Source organism: Sarcophilus harrisii, chromosome 5 (assembly GCF_902635505.1).
Source record: "Sarcophilus harrisii chromosome 5, mSarHar1.11, whole genome shotgun sequence".
NCBI lineage: Eukaryota > Metazoa > Chordata > Mammalia > Dasyuromorphia > Dasyuridae > Sarcophilus > Sarcophilus harrisii.
The window spans coordinates 134,058,264-134,081,169 of record NC_045430.1 but is presented as its reverse complement, the minus strand read 5'-3'; the positions used below and the strand labels follow the sequence as shown (position 1 = coordinate 134,081,169).

The 22,906-nt window shown below is 33.9% G+C and overlaps 1 protein-coding gene across 2 annotated transcripts in view; it reads right to left on the bottom strand.

The window, feature by feature from the left end:
• KIAA1324L (KIAA1324 like) overlaps positions 1-22,906 on the bottom strand; it is a 200,001-nt gene that overhangs the window by 75,665 nt on the left and 101,430 nt on the right. For both annotated transcript variants that reach the window (XM_012550892.3, XM_031938631.1), the window contains exons 3-6: positions 11,306-11,501; positions 9,260-9,407; positions 4,210-4,296; positions 687-792 (exon numbers count right to left, since the gene is read on the bottom strand). In XM_012550892.3, coding sequence (XP_012406346.2) covers positions 687-792; positions 4,210-4,296; positions 9,260-9,407; positions 11,306-11,501 — 537 coding nt within the window. The remainder of the gene's footprint in view (positions 1-686; positions 793-4,209; positions 4,297-9,259; positions 9,408-11,305; positions 11,502-22,906) is intronic.

Here is a 22,906-nt window from a genome sequence, read left to right as displayed (position 1 = left end):
AAATTAGGAAGACACAAATTTGAGTTAAACTGAGAAAGAACTTCTTAACAATACAAGGTAAAGGGATGTAGAATGGATAGCCACCGAGGCTCATGAGTTCTTGTATCACTTGATTACCTCAAGAATGCTGTACAGGTCAACTCCAGGAAAGAATTAAGCAATGTGATTTGTTCCTATCAAGTCTTAAGATTTTTCCATACCTCATCTCCATCAGTAGATTGTATCCTCTTTGTAAGCAGTAATAATAGCTTTTAATTTTTTTCTTTTCTCCAATTGCCTAGGACATTGTTCTACACAGAGAAGATTCTCAATAAATAGTTAAAAGTTAAATCACAAGACATGTACTTACTTGTCTTTTGAATAAAGTGGCAATAAAATGGCATACAAAATGACATCCTACAATCAAAAAACCAAATAGCAAATAGCAAGGAACAAGCCTGGGTTCTCTTTAAATCAACTTGGCACACAGTACATTAATCCACTTTCATTCATCTTTCAAATAACTATATCAAAGCTACATGTAGTTTATATATACATATATAGCTATATAGATACACCATACTAAAAACAGTTTTTAAAAAGTTAAAGAGCATGAGGCAAAAGTACATCTTATCTACTACCAAATTTTAAAAAATGAATGAACAGATCAGTATCACATGGGATGAAGAAGTATGTGATGAATATACCTTCAATAGTGATATTTTTCACTAGTACAGGTTTCACCACTTTGGACCCCATGAGAATCCCCGTGGTCCTCCAGTATAATATGTTTGTGCCTGATTTTAACATGACCTGTAAAGATAAAAGAAAGTACTGCAATCAGGCAAGTCTGTGTTGCTTCTAAACATACCAGAAAGCTTAGTCTATTCACGGACACCATTTCCCCCCTAATTTATTACTTTTTAACACACTTTTTTGGTTTTGTGTGTGTGTATATGTATGTGGGTGTGGGTGTGTTTGGCTAGATACTTGGGGTTATGTGACTTGCCCAGGGTCATACAGCTAAGAAGTGTTGAGTGTTTGAAATTAGATTTAAACTCCTGATTCCAGGGCCAGTGTTCTATCTACTGTGCCATTTAGCTGTACCTAACACCCTTTTTTTTTTATTTTGAGTCCCAAATCCTCTCCCTCCTTTCCACCCCTCCTTTACCCATTAAAAAGCAAGAAATGTGATATTAATGTTACATGAAAATCATGTAAAATTTATTTCCAAATCAGTCATTGCAAAAAAGCAAGAAAAATAAAGCTTTAAAAATATGCTTCAGTATGCATTCAGACTACATCAATTCTACTTTAGAGGAAGCATTTTTCATCATAGTTCCTTAGGAATAGTCTTAGATCATTGCACTGGTGAAAATAAATCATTTACAGTTGGTCATTCTTACTATATTGCCATTGTGAATAGTGTTCTCTTGGTTCTACTCACTTTACTTTACATCAGTTCATATAAGTGTTCCCAGGTTTTTCTGAAACCATCATGCTCATCATTTCTTTGTGCACAATAATATTGGATCACCATCACATAACACAGTTTGTTTAGCTATTCCCCACTTGATGGGCATCCTCTCAATTTCCAATTCTTTGTCACCAAATATTATAATTATTTTTGTACATTTTCTAATAGAAAATAACAAATCCATTTATATCATCTACCAATTTAATTCAAAACCAGTGACACAGACTTCATAAAGATATGGACTCTACTACAATTTACCTTAATACTATCTATGAAGGAAAGCTTTATCAAGCTCCTGAATGGAGTGAATAAGACAAGGAAGAGGTGAATTTTCACATTTTAGAGGCCAAAAATGAAATGATAACAAAGTCCTTTATTTGAAATATTTATTTACACTAAGGGCCTGTTTTATAATGTGAAAGTTTCAATCATACATTTATCTACACAATCATCAGCTACTCATAACTTCTCTGAGAGCTCTGAAAACAAAAAGATAAATAATGAATTTGTTCGCTTCTTTTAAAACCAGTCATTTCATTAAACTGGGGAAACAACAAGAGCATAGTGTGATTGCTAACATATATTTCTCTAGGTTTGATTTCCTAGTTTGATATCCCAAATTATAACTAGCACAGAGCAGACAGGTTTTTTCTCTGAGACACTAACTTCTGGTGAGAGAGTTGTTGAGGCCCAATTTGAATTCAGATCCTCCTGACACTGGGACTGATCTTCTATCCATTGTGCAATCTAGCTGCCCCAAACCCTCTCCCTTCCTTCCACCCCTCTTCTACCCATTAAAAAGTTCATCCCCACCTGAAACACTCAATGGGGACTGGGAGTAAGAGGAAACAGGTTAGAGAAATACATATCTTCCCCTCAGCAGTCACACCAACTTTAACAGGGAAGGAAGAGACATGGAAGCCATTAAAAGGAATTCTATCATATTCCATTCTCCACCCCCAGAGGATTCCATTCTTATCATTTTCCAAACCTAAACTAATTTGCCCTGCCACTGCTCTTTTGGGACAATTGCACCTGACTGGGACAGATATACCTGACCTGAGGATCTGCACCAGGCAGGACCCTTGAGGATACCCAGGTCTGTGTGTCCATCCCACTATCATCCTGCAGCTGAATCTGCCCAAGCACTGGAAATGTCACTTTTAGGTCTACTGATACCTAACATTGTTTTCTATCTGCTGTTTCTTCCCCTATAGACACTTTTCTAAGTTTAAAATTAAGCTAACTTTCCTCTGCATTTTAGGTTTATTCAAGAGGAGAACACTTTTCATAGATCTATTATTATCCAACCTAGCACCCTTCCTCTGATGTGCAATGAAAAAATGGGCAAACAGAAACCACATTAAAGAAAGCCTCACACCAGCCGCCCATTTTATCTTGCCCAGGAGTACAAAAAAAAGTTGAAGAAGTATTTTTCACCTTGTGTCAGGGAAGGCAAAGAAAGCTTTCAGATGACAAGTGGAATTTACACCTTCCCAATCTAAAAGGAGCATTCATGTTAGTGAGCCTGATAAGACACTAACATCACTCAGGGGACCCAGATAAAGAAATGCCTGGAAAAAGGGCATTTCATTAAGCCTCAAAGGATCTGTTACTGATGCAACCAGAAGTATACAGATACATTTGATGAATCATGCTAGAAGTGTGCTATTAAATGATTAACAACCAGCTCTCAAAAAACAAAAAACCTGTCCTCATAATACACTTTTAAGTTTAATAATATTATTAACATTTTCACCATCATTTTCTTAAATTTGTGCAATCAACAAAGCAATAAATCAAGCCCTGAATTGTGAAGTTGACTAGTTTCTGAGATATAAATGCTGATAATAAAAATTTTAAAAGCTATTAGTTCAAGTTGCTCTAGCACATCCCAATTGTAATGTAGTTATTAGTTGCACTTGTTTTTAAACATTTCAAAAAAAAAAAAAAGGTTTCATTGGTGAAATTTATAGCAACCTCTAACTTTCATTAGTAAGTATATAGCCCTCAACATATTGATTTTGTTATAGCCCTATCTACTGCCCAAAGTTGAGTGTGCAGTAGATTTGTGCAGGAAGTCTCATCTTCCTGAGTTCAAAGCCAGCCTCAGACCCTTATCATCTGTGTGACTCTAGGCAAGTTACTTAATCCCATTTACCTCAATTTCCTCATCTGTAAAATAAGTTGGAGAAGTTAATGGCAAACCACTGCATTATCTCCACCAAGAAAACCCCAAACAGGTCACAAAGAGTCAGAGAAGACTTCTGAACATCTTCTACCCACTTGGAGGAACAGGCATAGGAATAGAGGTTGGTAGGAACAATAAAAATCCACATCAGAAGGAATTTTTTTAAAGACACTATAAATTCATAGGATTTTTATGTATTTAGGGCTAGAAGAGATCACAAAGGCCATCTAGTCTAAATTATTTTATAGATGAGAAAATTGAGACTTGGAGAAAATAAATGGCTTACCCAAGATCACACAAGTACTAAATTACAGAGTTGAAAAGCAAACCTAACTCTGACTCTAGAAATGTACTCCTATGAATACAATTTCCCTTTTCCTTCACTGAACCTCAATGAAGGCAAATTCTTTCATGACCCATGACCAGGAGGTATCTATACTTTACTCCTAATTAGTATCCAGTTTTGTTTCTTTCTCTGTGCTGTCAAATTATTTCAAGCCAAATATGGATAGGTAAGTGAAAAACAATGAAAATCAGAGAGGAAAAATATCATAAGACTTACAGAATGAGAACCCCATTCTCCATTGTCTGTCAATTTTACCCACTTGTCTGTGGAGGAGTCCATCTCTTGGCACTGATCATTTTGTATCTGTGAATTAAACACAAAGGCCCTAATTGAGTATCCTGAGGAATCATTTTCATGTGCTTCTGTAGCCAGCACGGACTGTGCATAAAAAATTCTAACAATAAACACTTAAACAGATATGGCTCATCATGAGTAATCCCCCAGCAGGACACACAACAAAGCTCCAGGTGTTTAAAGGATGATGAAGAAAAAAAAGTCAAGCCCTGCAGCTATATGTAGATTGTCTACTGCTATGAATCAGGTGTTAATATTTTAAGGAAACCCTTATGACAGTAAGAAGTATGAAAAGGCTGGATTAGTTGGAAAGTATATATAAATACTTTCCAACAGAAAGATTGCTACATAAGGTAGGCAAGTCAATAAGAACCAAAAATTAAACAGCTCGTCAAAATGTTAGCAATAGACAGTTTTCCTGCAACAAATTACTATTTAAACCAGATGAATAGGTGTTTAAGTAAAGACCTATATCAAAGTCCTGAATTTTTATTCTATGGCAGATGTTAACCCTACATTGCTATTTTTAAAAAACCATCAGTATTAGATAAGTTGGGTCTTATCCAAATTGTCTTTAAAATAATTTTTTTTCTTTCAAATTACATGTAAAAATAATTTTAACAATTTTTTTTAAATTTTGAATTCTCAATTTTCTTCTTTCTAAAATGATAAGCAATTTAATATAGATTATACATGTGCATAAATTACTAAATATTAATAATTACTATGGTTAACATGATTTTCCCAACATTCCTCTTCTTTGTGACAGTATAGTTTTTTTTTAAATAGTTTACTAATTTCTTTTGTATTAATGGCATTGTAAAAAGAAATCTTTCCCTTAATATAATTCTTTCTTGGAATATTATGCTTCTAAGTTATAAAAGAAGGGGAGAAAACATGAAATTATGAAAAATAAGGGATCATGGAAATTGAAGAGGAAAACCAAAGTGAAATTTTGCCCTGGTTTGAATAACAGAGTTGAGAATCAAAATTAGAGTTCTCTCTTACTCCTACTTCCATTGGGAATACCCTCGTACCCTCTGCAGCTCTTCCACCTTCTTCTTGGTCTGAGTTCCAACAAATCAGCTCCTCACATAAATTAATCAGGAAAAAAGGATACTTTGAAGAACTGCTACTACTGTTGCAGAACACTTGATACAACATTACAAATGCAAACAATTTTGAAAGTCTTGATATCTCATATCAATAAAATGACCACTAGTCCAGAAGATTTATGTCAAAGCATATTACTTGACTCCAGATAAAGAGGTGATATATTCAAAATGCACAACAAGAAATTTTTGGACATGGATAATATGGATATTTATTTTACTTGACTTTACACAATCATTTCAGGAAGTTTGTATTTTTTCCTTTTCTTCCCTTTTAAATAGGCAAGAGAGAAAAAATATTTACTAATTAAAAAATAAAACTAGGAGTGGGGATTACTCACAAAGATCTAGTACAAATAGTGATTCCTCCAAGTGATTCAATTTCACATTATTCAAAGTTATGATTATATAAAATATGGTCAATGATTTGCAAAATGTAAAATATGGTTCATGGTATCATTGGTTCTGGTCTAGTAGAAACATGCAGTCTAAATTTGAACATTTCATCCATACAAGTGGATTCATTATTCACACTAATCAGGGTCATTGTGTTAGAAAACAGACTCTGACCTCCAAAATTCCCAAGAAGGTTGATACCCAGCAGTTCTGGTTTAATAGCATTTAAAAGTATGCCCTTTATGAATATAATAGCTATGTGAATACCAATATTAAGTTATCCAAATATCAAGGTTATCTTTTTATCCCTCTTCATGGCATGAAAATGACACTGAATTCTTCAAACCTATGCCAGTGAAGTTCTGGCAAAAGTTGGAAATTATTAGGAACAGACTTTGTTATCTATTATGCCATTATCCAAGGATCAGGTTTGCTAAGTTCCTGCAGAAGCCTCCTCACTGGAAGGCTGCCCACCCTGGGAATAATTCTTTTGGCCACAATTCAATAAAACTATTCTCTATGGAATAGGAGGGATTGAGATCCATATCAGTAGAGGAATACCAGAGGAATCATGGATCTTATGTAGTACTCAAAAAGTCACAAGTATCAGAGGATCACAGAATTAGATTCAAAAGGCATCTCAGGGGCCATCTAGTCTAACCTTCTGCTTTTATAGATGAGACCTAGAGGCCACATAGGTATTAAATGACAGGGGAAGAATTTAATCTATTATTAAAAACAAACAAAATTCTGAATATACCCAAGGAAAAAATAAGACTTGGATTACTAACTACTCTTTTAGCCAGAAGTAATTTGAACCAAAGATCAAATCCAATATATCTAGATCCTAATTAGTGCCAATAAGGAATTCCCTGAAGTTATCTTCTGCATTTGAATTAATAATATTCAAAGTTGTAATTGTGTAAAATATGACAAATAGCTCAATAGATATATGTAGTAAGAATTTTAAGAATTTAACAATTTCAGAGGATTTTTTTTGTGCCTAGGGACCTAGCAGGTATAATGCAAAGACATTTTTTCCCAAAGGAATGCAAAGGAAATGGAGGATTTTAATCCTAAATAGTAAAAATTAACTCAATGACCTTGGGGAATTTAATTAACTGCTCTGGTCCTCAGTTTCCTCATCTGTAAAGGGAAAGACTTTCCTCTAGTTTCCTCTAAAATTGCCTTTAGCTCCAACATCCTATGATTTTCATGGCTACTTGGTTGAGCAAATTTCATGTGCTGAAGACCACTTAAAGCACACAGAAATTTGTTTGCATACTGCTGATAAGAAGCATCATCATTTCTTCCCTATTACTCATCATGGATCAACAGAATGAGCCAGAAAATTAGACTTAAGGTGAAGAGCAGAAGCAGCCTTGGAATCTTGGGCTGATAAAACAAGGAAACAGAGGTACTAGACATCATTAAATACCAGGGTAAACAAAAACATTACCATTGTAATGCAAAAAAAAAAAAAAAAAAAAAAAGGAAATTTGCCTATAGATCTCAAAGCATGTAAAAGTTTTCCATGGGAGAGATGAAATTAGAATCTCCATTTAAGAAGGGCCCCAAAGAGTGCGCTCTCTCTCTCTCTCTCTGTATGTATGTATGTATGTATGTATATATATATATATATATATATATATATATATATATATATATATATCACTCCTCCCAGGGCTGCTCCCTGAACTTTCTCTACTGTATCCCAGCTCTGCAATGTAAAGTTTACTCTACATCTGGAACAATTCACTCCTCTTCTGCTCTCCCTCTAATTGGATGGCTCCTTCCAGAAACTCCATTTAAAGAAGGAGTTCAAGCCAGGCAGGACTCATTTCTCCCCAAGTTGCCTCCAGATTTCCTTCCGGTTCCCTTGTGATGTGTACCCTCTACCATCTCACCATTCTCACTACCAACTTTTAAGCTTCTTTTTATATTGTCTTCATTAGAATAAAAACTGTGAGGGTTGGGACTTTCTTTTTACTTGTATTTGCAGGCCTTAATACAGTACCTGGCAGAGAGTAAGTAAGCACTTAATAAATCCTTGTGGACTAACTGATGTAGAGAAATTAAAGAGACTGGATAAAGAGGTTTAAAGGAGCTTATCCAAAGCGGGCTCCCAAAATTTGCCTATATAAGCAGTACAAAACACAGAGTTAAGAGATTATCTGGAAATTTTAGCCAGTTTTGCCTGTTCATTACTAACTCAACTCATTGGAGGGGGGGTGAGAAGGAAAGGAGGGATGGAAGAGGACAGATGGAAGGAGGGAGCTGAAGTTCAAACCACCTGAATGGCTGCTTTTCTTCTCAATTTTTTTTTGCTTATGTATCCACAGAGTCTCCACTTGGATCAGTTATTTTTCAGTCATGTCTGAATTTTTATGACTCCATTTGGGTAGCACACGGCATAAACCATTAGGTTTTCGTCTACTCTGGGAAACATTTCACAAATGAAGTGGTTGCTACAAGAGCAAATGTGCCAATTGAGTATTGTTTAGCACTTTAAATATTTCATTGAATTTTAGAGCTGGAATGGGATTTAAACATCATTGCATCCAACTCCTCATTTCAAAACTATTTTTGTAATTAAGGGAAGAAAAAGGAAGGGAAGGGGCAGATAAGGAAAGAAAAGGAAAACATATTTACCTCAACACAAGGGTACAGTGTTTTTGCAGTCACTTGAGCCACAACAGATATTTTCCAGTTTATAACAATTAAGCAGCTGTTTTTATCTATAGTGGCTAAATCAGTTAAAATAGCTGCTATTCTTTGTTATGATCCCATTTGCCAGTTTTCTCCAAATCACGTATGAATTGTCACCCTTAAGATAAACAAGGGCCCCAGACACAGAAATTCTAAACTCATTTGCATTTCTGAAATATTACATATGAATATATCTAAATGACTAATTAAATCTCACAGAGAGGCACATTTTAAACTATTATGAAAAAAGAAGAGCCCTTTAAATTCAAGCTGGAGCTTCTATAAATATATACAATAGGATTTTGACAAAATAGTGCCAGTGACAACTCCAAATAAAAGGGAACTTTCCAGGAAATTTCAATAAAAGTAAATTCAAAGCAAAAGGCCAAGTATTAGCAGCTATAAAAAGAAAGTGAAATTGTCAATTATCACAATTCACAAAGTAAAATCATGTGATTAGACAATTTCTAATCACATCATTTCACTTTCCTCAGCAATCCAAAGGTAGAAAGAGGACAAAGCACCAACCAGTTTTAAAAAGGGTAATTTAGATAAAAAGATATGTAATTTAAAAGTAAATGAAATCCAAGCAGTTATAAGAGATCAGTAAGATTCTGATTACATAGGCAATGGGGTGAAAAGTAGAAAGGGGAAGCAAATTCATCTGTGCCTTCTCATTTAAAATCTCAAGTATCTAGAAAAGTTGGGGAGGAGGAGAAAGAACAGAAGAAATTCCAGTGTTTTAAACCCCTTACAAAGAATTCAAAGAAGATGTTGTTGTCAATATATTGGTATTCAAAAAAGACATAACCAGACTTCTTCAGGTGCACTGCGTAGATTAAAGAAACTGTGCAGTCATCTCTATTCGATTCAATGTAATTTCCACGAGGGATCCAGGAAGAGCTGTGAAATCAAAGCCAAAAAGAACATCATGTTAGTGTACAGTAGTACCTTCTCTTCATTCAAATATGTGACTGGGATAAGAAAGATATTGCCTTATGAGCCAAAGTACTGGGCAATGCAAAGAGGAGACAGTTTCACCAGCAGCCTTCAAACCCCATATGTCTTAAAGGGAAAATGTAAATTCCCTCTACCACCTAACTACTTGTATCCTGGGGAGAAGCTCTAGGATTGATGGCTTTGAGGTAGCAATTTATCATCTCAAGTGTGATCACTAAAAATACTTAACTGTTCATTCTTTTTAGGTAGAATAAGGTAGACAAGATAGAAGCATTCTTCTTAACTTTTCATTAACAATTAGTCATAGCCTGCCACATAAAGTTCCATCTTCCTTAATGATGTACTTCACTTCAAGTCATTGGACTAGCGATGCTATATAGCCAGTTGTTTGTTGATAAATGTTTACCAACGGGCTCTAAACACACACACACACACACACACACACACACACACACACACACACACACTTCTAAGTTTAAATTGCACTGACTTTTTTTTTACCTCTCCAAGTCTAGACAGTAAGCAAAAGAATAAATCAAACCCAAAGTAATAGCATTTGCCAATTTCAAAGATGTAAATACTCCCAAATGAAAATTAACAATTAACTCACTTGAGCTAGTAAGAGTACTCGACAGCACATTTCTGACTGTAATTTATAGTTTGTTCCCTGGGAATCTTTTCTAAAAAGGGGAAATTGGAAATGTAAGGCCAAAAGGCATCTTAAAATGCTATTTATTTTACTTCAGAACTCTAGAGCTAGCTAGCTAGCACCATATTTTCAATAACATTCAAGATAAGAACATCTATGCACTTCTTTGAGTCATTTTAAGGTCTTAGAATACTAAGCAAACACCTTTCTAATGTTGAATTTTCAACATAAATCTCATGCAAAAGCCAAATTTCAGATGAAAAATGCATTAGTCTAATCTCTACACACTGGGAAGTTTGTTTAGACTATATTCATGATAATAAAATCTCAACTTCCGAAGAAGAGTTTGGAGTTTATCATGATAGACTTTTTTGGACCAAACTGTGATTTCATTGGAACAGGGAAATGAGAACTCTTTCTACCAATGTATATTGGCCTCTCGAAGTAATTAATAATCTTAAAGAGATTGAGTGATTTGCCCATGTCACACAACTAGTACATGTCAGATCTTGTTTGCATGTTCTCCCAGATATTCCAACTTCAAAAATATCTTTCTTTCCCCTACATCATACTTTAAATCTAGATGATGCATTTTCAAAAGAAATCTTAAAAGGTGAATTAGCTTGTATAAGTTCACAGGAAGAAGCAATTTCTAACAGCATGTAGAAAATTTTTGTCCTCCTTACATTTTTTACAGTAATGTTTTTGCAAATACTCAAACACATAAAATTAGCTGAGATGTTTAAACACCAAAACTGTAACTTGTTTATGCTACTTCTATAAGCAGAATATGGGATATGTTATTTTAATGAGTACCACTCAGAAAGATACATTTTATGAATCCATATCTGCTCCCCTTCTTATTAATTCTCTAATCAGATAATCCTGAAAATTTTTATAATATAGCTATGATTCTATGAATACCAATACCAATAGATCTGTGGCCACACTGAAGTATTTGAGAAGAACTATCCCATTTGAAGCAACCAAGTCTATCAATCCTGTCCAATTCCAGTTACTTTTTAGATGTACTATACATGTTTCTAGAATCCCATAGGACAAAATTTTTCTGCAGATCCTAAATAACCATCACTTATGAACATCATAAAAATGTACAATTTTCCAAAGATTATCAAGTATACTCTTTTCTATTATTTAGTCAATATTAACTGGCCCTTTTAAAGTTTCTTACTTGTCACAGCTATCTGGTTTGTTTTCAGCAGGACCCACTGCTGTGTCCATGAATGTTGCAACATTGGAAAATCCTGCAGGTAACTCATCCCATTCATCAAACTTGATGCCACTGCCCAAGGAGTAGGTACCTTCCTCACACTTACTGCAAACCTGGTTCTTCATTTCTAGGTATTCACCAGAAGCACAGGAGAAGGCTGAAAAGAACCATTTACAATCAATTAGTCATGAGAGTAATCAGGCACAAAGACAGCAACAGTAAGCTGCCATTTAAAATGCAGTACTATTAACCAAGAGCTCCCCTGGGAAAACCATGAACATAATTATGCAATTATTCATGCTCTGCTATACAACTGAGACAATTCAACCTGCTTTTTTCCCCACCTACATACTAGCACTAAAACCAAACTCTCCAGTTTTTCCAAACTGGATCCAGAAGAAATCAGCGTATGTACTGTGAAAAACAATAAGCCTTTTTATAGTAAAATATTTAGATTTGGTATATTGTTATTATTCATTAATTCAACAAATACTTTTTGAGATGTTTGTGTGGAAAGAACTATGTTAGTAAATATGGTATTACTCACTCTTGGATCTCAAAAAGTCTGTCTAATTGAAATATTTTTTTTTAAATAAGAATAAACGAAGCCTCTAAACCATCCTCTAAAAGAGAAATCATAGGCCTTGGAGAAGGAAAGATTAGGCCCTAACTTGAAAATCATTCTTCTATAGAAAAGAAAAGAAATGGTTACATTTAACTAAAAACTAAAGAGAAATAAATATTATATTATCAGGTAATCAAAAGAATAATCTCCACTTAGAGGCCAAAAAGTACTATACTTATAGAAATGATGTTGCCGCTGCTATTAATTTGCTTTTATTATCAACTTTATTACATAAATAAAAATGATCAAACAAACAAATAATAAAATCATATAGAAAAATCACCAAAGTATAAAACTGCTTATTTTAGGAAAATGGAATTTTTAAGAGTTAATAAATAATAAAGATATTTGTTCTTTTACCTTCCAATTCCATATGCATTTTCATCACTGTTGGCTTTAGTTTTTTTCTTTATACAGTAGTAGTCAGTGTGTATGCTATTTGGGGACTGATTTCACTTTCCATCACTTCATAGCACTCTTTCCCTATCTCTTTCTGTTCATTATTATTGACAGTATTCAGGACATAGTAAAATGTGTGCCATGTACTAGACACTTAATAAATGCTTGCTGATGACTTGACTTGATAATTTTTTGTTATCCTAATTCTTTTCATTCTCTAATTGATAGATGTATTTTCTTTTCTTTTTTATTAAAATAAAGTAACTATAAAAATTTCTGTACATTATAGTATCATTTTTCTTTTCATGTCATCTTTATGATAAAAACATAGCAATAGAGCTATTGGATCAAAGGGAATAGTCAGTTTTGTAACCTTTAATTTATGCTACTATATTCTTCACAAAAGCTTATGCCAATCTCAAGTCCCACCAACAATGTACAATAATATGTCTTTTCCTACTAGAACATCCCTCAGTGCCTGGGCTTTCTCACCCTGAAACATTTCTCAGACATGATGACTCCCTTCTCCCATTGGTAAATTCTTTCTAAAAACTTATCTTTTTGGAGGCTAGAAGCAAGCCAGTCATACTTCATTCCCTTCTCACTTTCCATCGTACTCAAAAAGCTTTTTTATCAAGCCCCCACATAGATACCTTCTTCCTCTTGTACCCAACCCAATTTTTCATCTCCTTTTTATATTTTCTTTTCCTATTACAAGATAAATTCTCTGAGGGATGTGATTGTCTTTTTGCTTTCATTTGTATTATAGAGCTTATTCTAGTCCTGGTTGTTGTTCTTCCTTCTTGAAGAAGACCAAAATGACATCACTTTTGATTGTTAGTTAGATTGTGTTCAACTGTGGTTGATGTGGATACACCATATTGAGACCTTGAGAGTGTTGTTGTATCACTTTTTCCGAACATTTTGGAGTGCACACATTCTAGGGCCACACACATAGTAAGCAGCCAATAAATTCTTTTTATCTTTCTTTGCCTATTTCCCTTTCTGTTATACTTCTCTGAATGTGAACAAACCTTTTTTCCTGTGGGGAAAAAAAAAAAAAAACTTCAAATATACAAATTTATATAAATATACAAACTGTATACAAACATACAAAATATATAAATAATTCCAAAACTCAATCATGAGCATCAAAAGTCATAGCCTCAAAAAATTGGGGGAAAATCAGTACAGAATTTTGATTTCTATTTTAAGCAATGTTTCATATGTTGGATAATAAAAAAAAAAACTGGGCTATTTTTTCCCTCTGTACTTATTAATAAGGTTTTTGTTTGTTTAGGAAGGAAAAGAAGAAATGGGAGTTCATGGTTATAGGGATCCTCTCTTTGGAGGGCATCAAGCAGACCTAAATTCTAAGGATTAGTCCTTCTCTCTGGATGCTCCACCAGACTGGCAACTTCTTGGCAGTTTATCATTTTGAAGAGTTGCCTGTGGTACTTAGAGGTCAAATAACTTGTCTAAGGTCACACTCTAATAAGTATCAGAATAGCGTTTGAACTGAAGTCTTCTGGACTCCTGAATTTTACATAAGCACTATTGGGACTGCATAGTTTGGCAACTAAAAGGTGATAAGGAACAGAAACTTTAATCAATCATCTTGACTCATCAGAATTTTAATCCACACATCTTGTTTCCATTGTCACGGCAGAGTTAGGCTAACTCCAAGTCCTGAGACTCTCTTGATTGGCTTATCTAAGTAAGACTCAATTCTCTTTTCACCTAGACACAATGCACATGCAAGTTTGTTCTGGATTAGATCCCTATCTAATTCCTCTCTAATTCCCTAAATCCTATCCTTACTTCCCTCCAACTTTAAAAGTCTACTCCATTCAAAGGATCTTATTTAATCCTATCTGGTTTAGCTTTCTTAATCATATTTAATTTAGCCTGAGCCATTTCACATTAATAAATGGCATTCTTTGTGGCTGTGATAAATGTCTTTTAAGTTTTTCATATTTTTAATCACTATCACATCTCTTCAAAAGCATTACTCTAGTCCCAAACTATAGTTTGATATAAATCAGCACTTTTTAAACTTTTTCCACTCATGACCTCTTTTTGCCCAAGAAATTTTTACATGACTCCAGATACACAGGTATATAAAATAGGTATACAAATCAAACATTTACTGACATGTATATCCATGACATAATATATGATTAAAATCCACAGTTAAGAAACTTTCCTATAGATAGAAAAAAATTTTGAGGGCTAAGAAATACAATAAATAGATAAAGCAAATGTCTTTTTCCCAGAATGCCAGCATCCCATAGAGAAGGGATACTACTGAGTCCCTCATCCTCTAATGACCTATACTATAATGTGTTATCACCAATTCTTACACTACCCTGCCCCTACTCAAATTCTCATTCCCATGGGTCTTTTCTTATGAAACTCACATTCCCTCCCCTTCTTTTTTAAAAAAATAGCTTTTTATTTTCAAAATATATGCAAAAATAATTTTCAATATTCACACTTACAAAACTTTGTGTTTCAATTTTTTCTCTCTCCCTTCCCCCCAGTTCCTCTCCTAGAACCCCCAAACTCTAGGATCACAGGTAAGATTTGGTCAGACCCACCCAACACAGCAAGAAAGCCTTCAGCATCACTGGCCCCAGAGCAGTCACTGAGAGGCCCTTATCTCCTTGCAAAAATGCTTGAAACAATCTCCCTTATGCCTTAGAAACACAGTTCAACTTTTTAAATGAACAAAAAAGCAAAAAGAACTTTGACTATAGAAAGCTATTGTGAAGTCGGAGAAAATCAGAACACAAACTCAGAAGAGGAAAGCAAAGCCAAAAATGCCTTTAGGTAAAGCTGCAAAAGGGGATAGGAACTGGTCTCAAGTTCAAAAGGCTCTCTTAGAAGAGTTCAAAAAGGATCTTAAAAGAGAGAGAAAAGAAAAACTAGGGAAAGAAATGAGACTATGCAAAAGAATTAAGAAATTGGGGAGGGGGGTGCTAACAGCTTGGAAAAGGAAGCACAGAAATTGACTAAAGGAAAACTCCTTAAAATGTAAATTGGGTGAAATAGAAAAGACATATACTGAAGAAAACAACTTCTTAAAAAATAAATTTGGTGAAATGGGAGAAAAAATCCACTGAACAAAACAATCCTTTAAAAATACAGTTGGCCAAGTTCCAATGGTCTTGTGATAAAGATAGCCATCTGCATCCAGAGAGAGGACTGTGGGAACTGAGTGATGATCACAACATAGTATTTTCACTCTTTTTGTTGTTGTTTGCTTGCATTTAATTTTCTTTCTCATTTTTTTCTTTTTGATCTGATTTTTATTGTGCAGCAGGATATTTGTGGAAATATGTATAGAAGAGCATACGTTTAACATATATTAGATTTCTTGTCATCTAGAGGAGAGGGTGAGGAAAAGGGTTTTAGAACACAAGATTTTGTAAGGGTAAATGTTGAAAATTATCCATGTATATATTTTGAAAATAAAAAGCTTTAATAAAAAAGGGGATAATCAATAAAAAATAAATTCATTTGACAGGGGAAAAAAGTACAATTGCTCAAATGCAAAAGGAGGTTAAAAAAGCTAACTGAAGAATATAATTCACTAAAAATTAGAATTGAACAAATGGAAATCAATGACTCAATGAAACATCAAGAAGCAGTCAAACAAAAATTTTAAAAGATAAAAAATAGAAGAAAATGTCAAATACCTCATTGGAATAACAACTGAACTGAAAAATAGATCCAGAAGAGACAATTTAAGAATTATTGAACTACCTGAAAATCATGATTATAAAAAAAAACCCACTCTGGACATCTTTCAAAAAAATAATTCCTGAAAAACTATTCTAATATTCTAAAAATCAGAGGGTAGAATATTCATTGAAAGAATCTACCTATCACCTCCTAAAAGAGACTCCAAAATGAAAACTCCAAGAAATGTTGCAATTAAATTCTAGAATTACCAGATCAAAAGAAAAAAATAGTCCAAGTACCCAAAAAGAAATAATTCAAATATCAAGAAGCCACAATCAGGATTACTCAGAATCTAGCACCTTCCACATTAAAAGCTCAGCTGGCCAGGAATATGATATTCCAGAAAGCAAAGGAGCTTGGACTAAATCCCAAGAATTAATTACCCAGCAAAACTAAGCATTATCTTTCAGGAGCAAAGACAGACATTCAAGTAAATAGGGAGTTTTCAATCATTTCTATTGAAAAGATCAGATCTGAACAGAAAATTTGATCTCCAGATACAAGAGAAGCATAAAAGGTCAATGGAAGGGGAAAAAAACCTGTTTTGTTTTTTTTTAATTAAAAGTTTACATCCCTACATGACTAGATAATATATGTTAGTCTTGAGAACTGTATCTTTGTCAGGGCAGTTAGAAAGGGTATTCCCAGAGTGTAGGTATAAGTTGACTAGAAGTTGATTTAATGTGTTGATATAAAAAAAGATATTGGGGGGAGAAGCATTATACTGGGAAAATAAGAAAAGGGAGGTAAAATAGGGTAAATTATGTCACATGAAAGGCACAAAAGACCTATTATAGTTGAGTAAAACAAGGAAGAGGGATGAGCATTGTTTGAACATTAATCTTATCAGATTTAACTCAGAGAATAACATACATACTTAGTTTGGTATAGAAATGAATCACTCTAAAGGGAAGTAGGAGGGAAAAGGGGAAAAGAAAGGGGAAGGCTAATAGAAGGAAAGACTTAAGTAGAAGGAAAAAAGAATAAGAAAAGGGATACTAAAAAAAGGAGGGCAAATTGAGGAAGGTGGCAGTCAGAAGCACAATACTGGTGAGGAAAGAAAGGGTGAAAGGAGAAGAAAAGTATAAGCTGGGAAAATTAAAATAATGGGAAATACAGAGTTAATAATCTTAAATGGGAATGGGAATGGGGAAAACTCTCCCATAAAATGGAAGCAGGCAACAGACTGGATGAAAAGGCAGAATCCTACAATATATTGTTTACAAGAAACATATTTGAAGCAAAGACATGCATACAGAGTAAAGGTAAAATGTTGGAGCAGAATAGATTATGCTTTAGCTGAAGTTAAAAAAAAAAAAAAAAAAAAAGCAGGGACATGATCAAGATCAGATTAAACAAAAGCAAAAATAGATCCAATTAAAAGAAAGGAAAATATATCTTGCTAAGTGTACCACAAATAATGAAGTAATCCATACTAGAGCTTTATCACCAAGGGACACAGCATCCAAATTCTTAGAGAAAAAGTTAAGTGAGTTACAAAAAGAAATAGATGGCAAAACTATACTAATGAGTGATCTCAACTTCCTTCTATCAGAGTTAGATAAATCTGACCACAAAATAAATACGAAGTTAAGGAGGTGAATAAAATTTTAGAAAAGTTAGGTATAATACACCTTTGGAAAAAATAATCAAGGATAGAAAGAAATATACTTTTTTTCTCTGCTGTACATAGCACCTACACAAAAACTGATCCTGTATTAGGGCATAAAAACTTCACAATCAAATGCAGAAATTCAGAAATAGTAAGGGTACCTTTTTCAGATCATGATGCAATAACAATTAGATATATTAAAAGGCCATAGAAAAGTAGACCAAAATTTTATTTAAAAATAAATAATCTAATCCTAAAAAATGAGTGGGTCAAACAACAAATCATAAAAACAATCAATAATTTCAAACAAGAGAATGACAATAATGAGACAACATACCAAAACTTATAGAATGCAGCAAAAGCAATTCTTAGGGGAAATGTTGTATCTCTTGATGCTTACATGAATAAAATAGAGAAAGAGAAGATCAATGAATTGGGCATACAACAAAAACTAGAAAAAAAAACTAATTAAAAACCCTCAATTAAATATCAAATTGGAATTCTGAAAAATCAAAGAGATTACAATTGAAAGCAAACCATTGAACTAATAAAAAAAAACTAAGAGTTGGTTTATGGAAAAAAACCAACAAAATAAAGCTTTTGTTAATTTGATGAAAAAAAGGAAATTACCAGTCAAAAATGAAAACAGTGAATTTACTCCCAAGAAAGAAGAAATCAAAGTAATAATTAGGAGCAATTTTGCACAGCTATATGCTGTTCTCAGAAAATGAAATTAAAGTCATCTATAGTCATAGGAAAAAATACTCCAAATCACTAATGATTAGAGAAATGCAAATTAAAACAACTCTGAGTTATCACCTCACACTTCTAAGATTGGTTAAGAGCAATGATAAATGGAGAGGTGGGAAAACTGGGACACTAATATGTTCATTATTGGTGGAGTTGTGAAATGATCCAACCATTGTGGAGAGCAATTTGGAACTATGCCCAAAGGGCTATAAATCTGCATACCCTTTGACCCAGTAGTACCACCTACTGGATCTGTAACCCAAGGAAGTCATAAAGGAGGAAAAAGGACCCACATGTACAAAAATGTTTGTTGCAGCTCTTTTTTGTGATAACAGAGAATTGGAAAATGAGTAGATGCCCATCAACTGGAAAATGGCTGAATAAGTTGTGGTATGTGAAGATAATAGAATATTATTATTCTATAAAAAAAATGATGAACAAGCTGATTTAAAAAAAAAAACCTGAAAAGATTTAGAGGAACTGATGCTAAGGGAAACAAGCAGAACCAAGAACACATTGTACCCAATAATAGCAAGATTGTGTGATGATGGACTATGAAAGACCTAGTTCTTCTCAATGGTTCAGTGATCCAAGGCAATTCCAATAAACTTTGAATGGAAATCACCATTTGTATTCAGAAAGAGAACTATAGACATTCAATGTAAATCAACACATGCTATGTTCACTTCTTTTTTTTCCTGTTTTTCTTTCTTTCCTCTGGTTTTTCTCTTTTGTTCTGATTTTTCTCTCTCATCATGATTCATAAAGAAAAATGCATTTTACAAAGAAAGTATATATATATAACCAAAAAAACAAAACAACCAGTAAAGGGGGGGGGGGGGAAGAAAAAGCTAAAAATAAGAAATGGCTAAGAAATAAAATAGTGAATCAGTGGAATAGGTTAGGTTCACAAGACACAATAGTCATTGACTATAGTATTCTTGCGTTTGATAAACCCAAAGACTCCAGCTTCTGGGATAAGGACACATTATTTATGAGAAGACAATTTTCAGATGAAGAAATTAAAGCCATTTCTAGTCAAATGAAAACATGCTCTAAATCACTACTGATAAGAAATTTTTACATTTTTAAAAAATCTGAGGTACTACTTCATTTCTGTCAGATTGGCTAAAGAGGACAGGAAAAGATAATGATAAATGTTGGAGGGAATGTGAGAAAACTCGGACATTGTTAGAAGTTGTAAACTGATCCAACCATCCTGGAGAACAATTTGGAACTATGCCCAAACAGCTATCAAAATGTGCATTCCCTTTGATCCAACAGGGTCTCTGTTGGAAAATGGCTGTTGTCCTTGGTATTCAAAGAGATCACAAAAGAGGGAAAAGGACCCATATATGCAAAGATGTTTGTAGTATCTCTTTTGTAATGGCAAGAAAATGAAAATAGAGTGAATGCCCATCAACTGGGGAATCAATGATTAAGTTATGGTATGTGAAAGTAATCGAATATTATTGTTCTATAAGAATGAAGAGGAGGCTGATTTCAGAAAAGCCTGGAACAATTTACATGAACTGATGCTAAATGATGTGAGCAGAACCAAGAAAACATGGTACATAAAATGATGTGATGATCAATTGTGATGGACTTGGCTCTTTTCAATAAATTTGATTCAAGGTGATTCAAGGCAGTTCCAATAGGAGACTGAATCAAAGCATAGTGGTTTCACCTTTTTGTTGCTGTTGTTTGTTTGCTTGTTTTTCTTTTTTTCTCATATTTTTTTCTCTATTGATCTGTTTTTTCTGAGGATGATAAATGTAGAAATATGTTTAGAAGAACTGTACATGTTTAACCTAAAATGAATATTGCTTGCTCTCTTGAGGAGGAGAGAGAGGAGGAGAAAAATTTAGAACACAAGGTTTTGCAAAGGTGAATGCTGAAAACTATCTTTGCATGTATTTGGGAAATTAAAATATTATTAAAGAAATATAAAAGTTCAAACAGAGTTCAAATAAGAGGCTAGAGCAGAATTTATTGCTCCTCAGAATAATGGGGAAAAAGAACAAATGGGAGAGAATATATGTAGCACAACAATGCAAATGGAAAGGAGATGAACAGGGTGAACAGATAACTGGAACATTAAATATGGTCTATAATCAGTTATTTCTAGGTAGTATATGTTCACTCAATTACCCATCAGGATATCTTGTAAGATTAGAGAGCAAGATGAAGACAAGATGGCTTAAGTAGAAAACTAGATAGGATGTCAGGTATAATTGCCGGAAATTTATTAACTACAAGTCTAGCCTCAATTATTCATTATCATATTAAACAAGTGAATCTACAAGTAGAAAAATATTTCTGCAAAGGATGCAGCTTTTTTAACAAGCTATATATCTATAAATCTATTACTGGTAATGTTCAATAAGGATTCCACAACATTTCTCTCTGTATGTATGTAGATATGCAATGTCCCTATGCATTGGAGGAAAAAAGAAAGGAAACAAAAATTAAGTACCTACTATATGCAAAACACTATACTAAGTGCTTTACAAATAGTAAGCATTTTATCTTAGTTCTTGAAATAAATTTCAACTTAAGTAATTCTAATTTGTATCTTGCCACTTTAAAAAAGACAAGTAACTTCAGATGAATTCATTACTGCATAATTGATATTATTCTTTATTCCCTGTTCTGAACCACTGAGCAGTGTTAGTATGCATCAATGAAGAGCAACCAAAACCATTCTGAGACATTTTCATTGTAGTGATACACAGCAGATGCTCAGAGGTTGTCTCAAGTAGTCGGACTCTGTCCTCAATGTGAATTCCATGGGAAAGGTGTTTCTCTGTCTTTGCCCTTCATTGCCTCTCTGATATGTATTGTGGTGTGAAGATGCACAAAATTAGTGACATCTCTATTCCAAATGTTGAAACAGACTATTGGTGCCCAACCTGTGAAAGAACTTTCTGAACTCATAATAATCTGATCAGCCACAGTTGGATACACCATTCTTTGATCACAATGTCATTTTGGTCCTCTATGAATACCAAGGGCAACAGCCATTTTCTTTGAGCAATAGTAGGAAGGATAAATGAATTAGAGTTTATACACATAATCGTTCAGACAAACCAGACAATCAAAGGGGAGAGGTTCTCATAAGGGATGGTACATCAAAAGCCCCAGAAAGTTCTTTTGGAGGAAAAGGACTCAAAGAGCAAGTAACAAATCACATACACACAAACAGAAAAGAAATAAAGTAGAAATAAAGAGAAAATGTTATAAGACCATACTAAATGGGACCGATTAGGTAAAATTTTCTCAGTTTATGAAACTAGGCTTATATCACATGATCCCTATATCCAGAGCCAGAAGAGGAGGTCTTGGGCCTCAGGTTTCAGGAAGTCACATGATCTCTGGGCCCAGGTCTGACATGACCCACAGGAAGCAGACAACTTGGTGACCATTAGTCAAGAATGGTTATTTCCTTTTAGCCTATCCAATGAAAAGGCTTGGGTCTTTTGCTATTTAAACCTGAGAAGCCAGAGGAAGCTGATTAGGTTCCATGAGCACATGGTGGGAGATAGGATGGCTTCCAGGTATATGTTTGAGTCTCTCCCTGCAGGGACTAAATAAATGCTCTTTCTTTGTACCCAAAGATGTCTCTGATTAGTTAATTTGGGAAAGAGGGTCCTGCACCTGTCCCACACAATACTATTAGCATGACCTCCATGTGTGAGAAAATCAACACAGCATGGAACCATATGCTTAGAGGAACAATCCCAATATTTCCCTTTGCTAACATCATGAGTCATGTGTCAGTGTAGCTTCAGAGTGAAAGGAGAGATGTCTGCTGCCTTTTGGGAAATGTAGGAGACCTTTCCTCTGTAATTAAAACCTGTTTTAAATTAAATCAATTATATATCTAATAATTTATTATCTTGAATTCTTGCAGAATAATATTAGTTAAACTCTAATCTTTCCAGAGTTAGCCCTGGATAAGGACATGAATCATTAAGATGGCCCAACTGAGAATGTTTTGTATGTTTATTTCACTTCCACTCACACAGCACAATATTTGTAACAAATGGGAGGTTACCATCTTCAAAGTAGTTTTTTTTTTTTAAGTTGGTATTTAAGGGACTAACCCATAATTCTCCAAGTGAACAACTTTACTTGATTTTTAAAATATGTGCTCAAAATAGTTTAATTTAGTAACAGTCTAAGTAAGATTCTAGTATTATTAAAAAGACTAAAGTTCTTTATATTATATTTTTTCCCTCTTCTCTTGTCTTCTAAGGACTAGAGATCTTTAGAGTCAACTCCAGCACCACATACCAAGAGAATTCTATGAGACAACATAGTTTTAATTGTGTCTAGCTTACTGAATAACCCACATCCCTTGATGATTTAAGCACAATAAATACTATCTTCCTCTCTCTACAAACACTGTTTTATACTTTTTTATTCC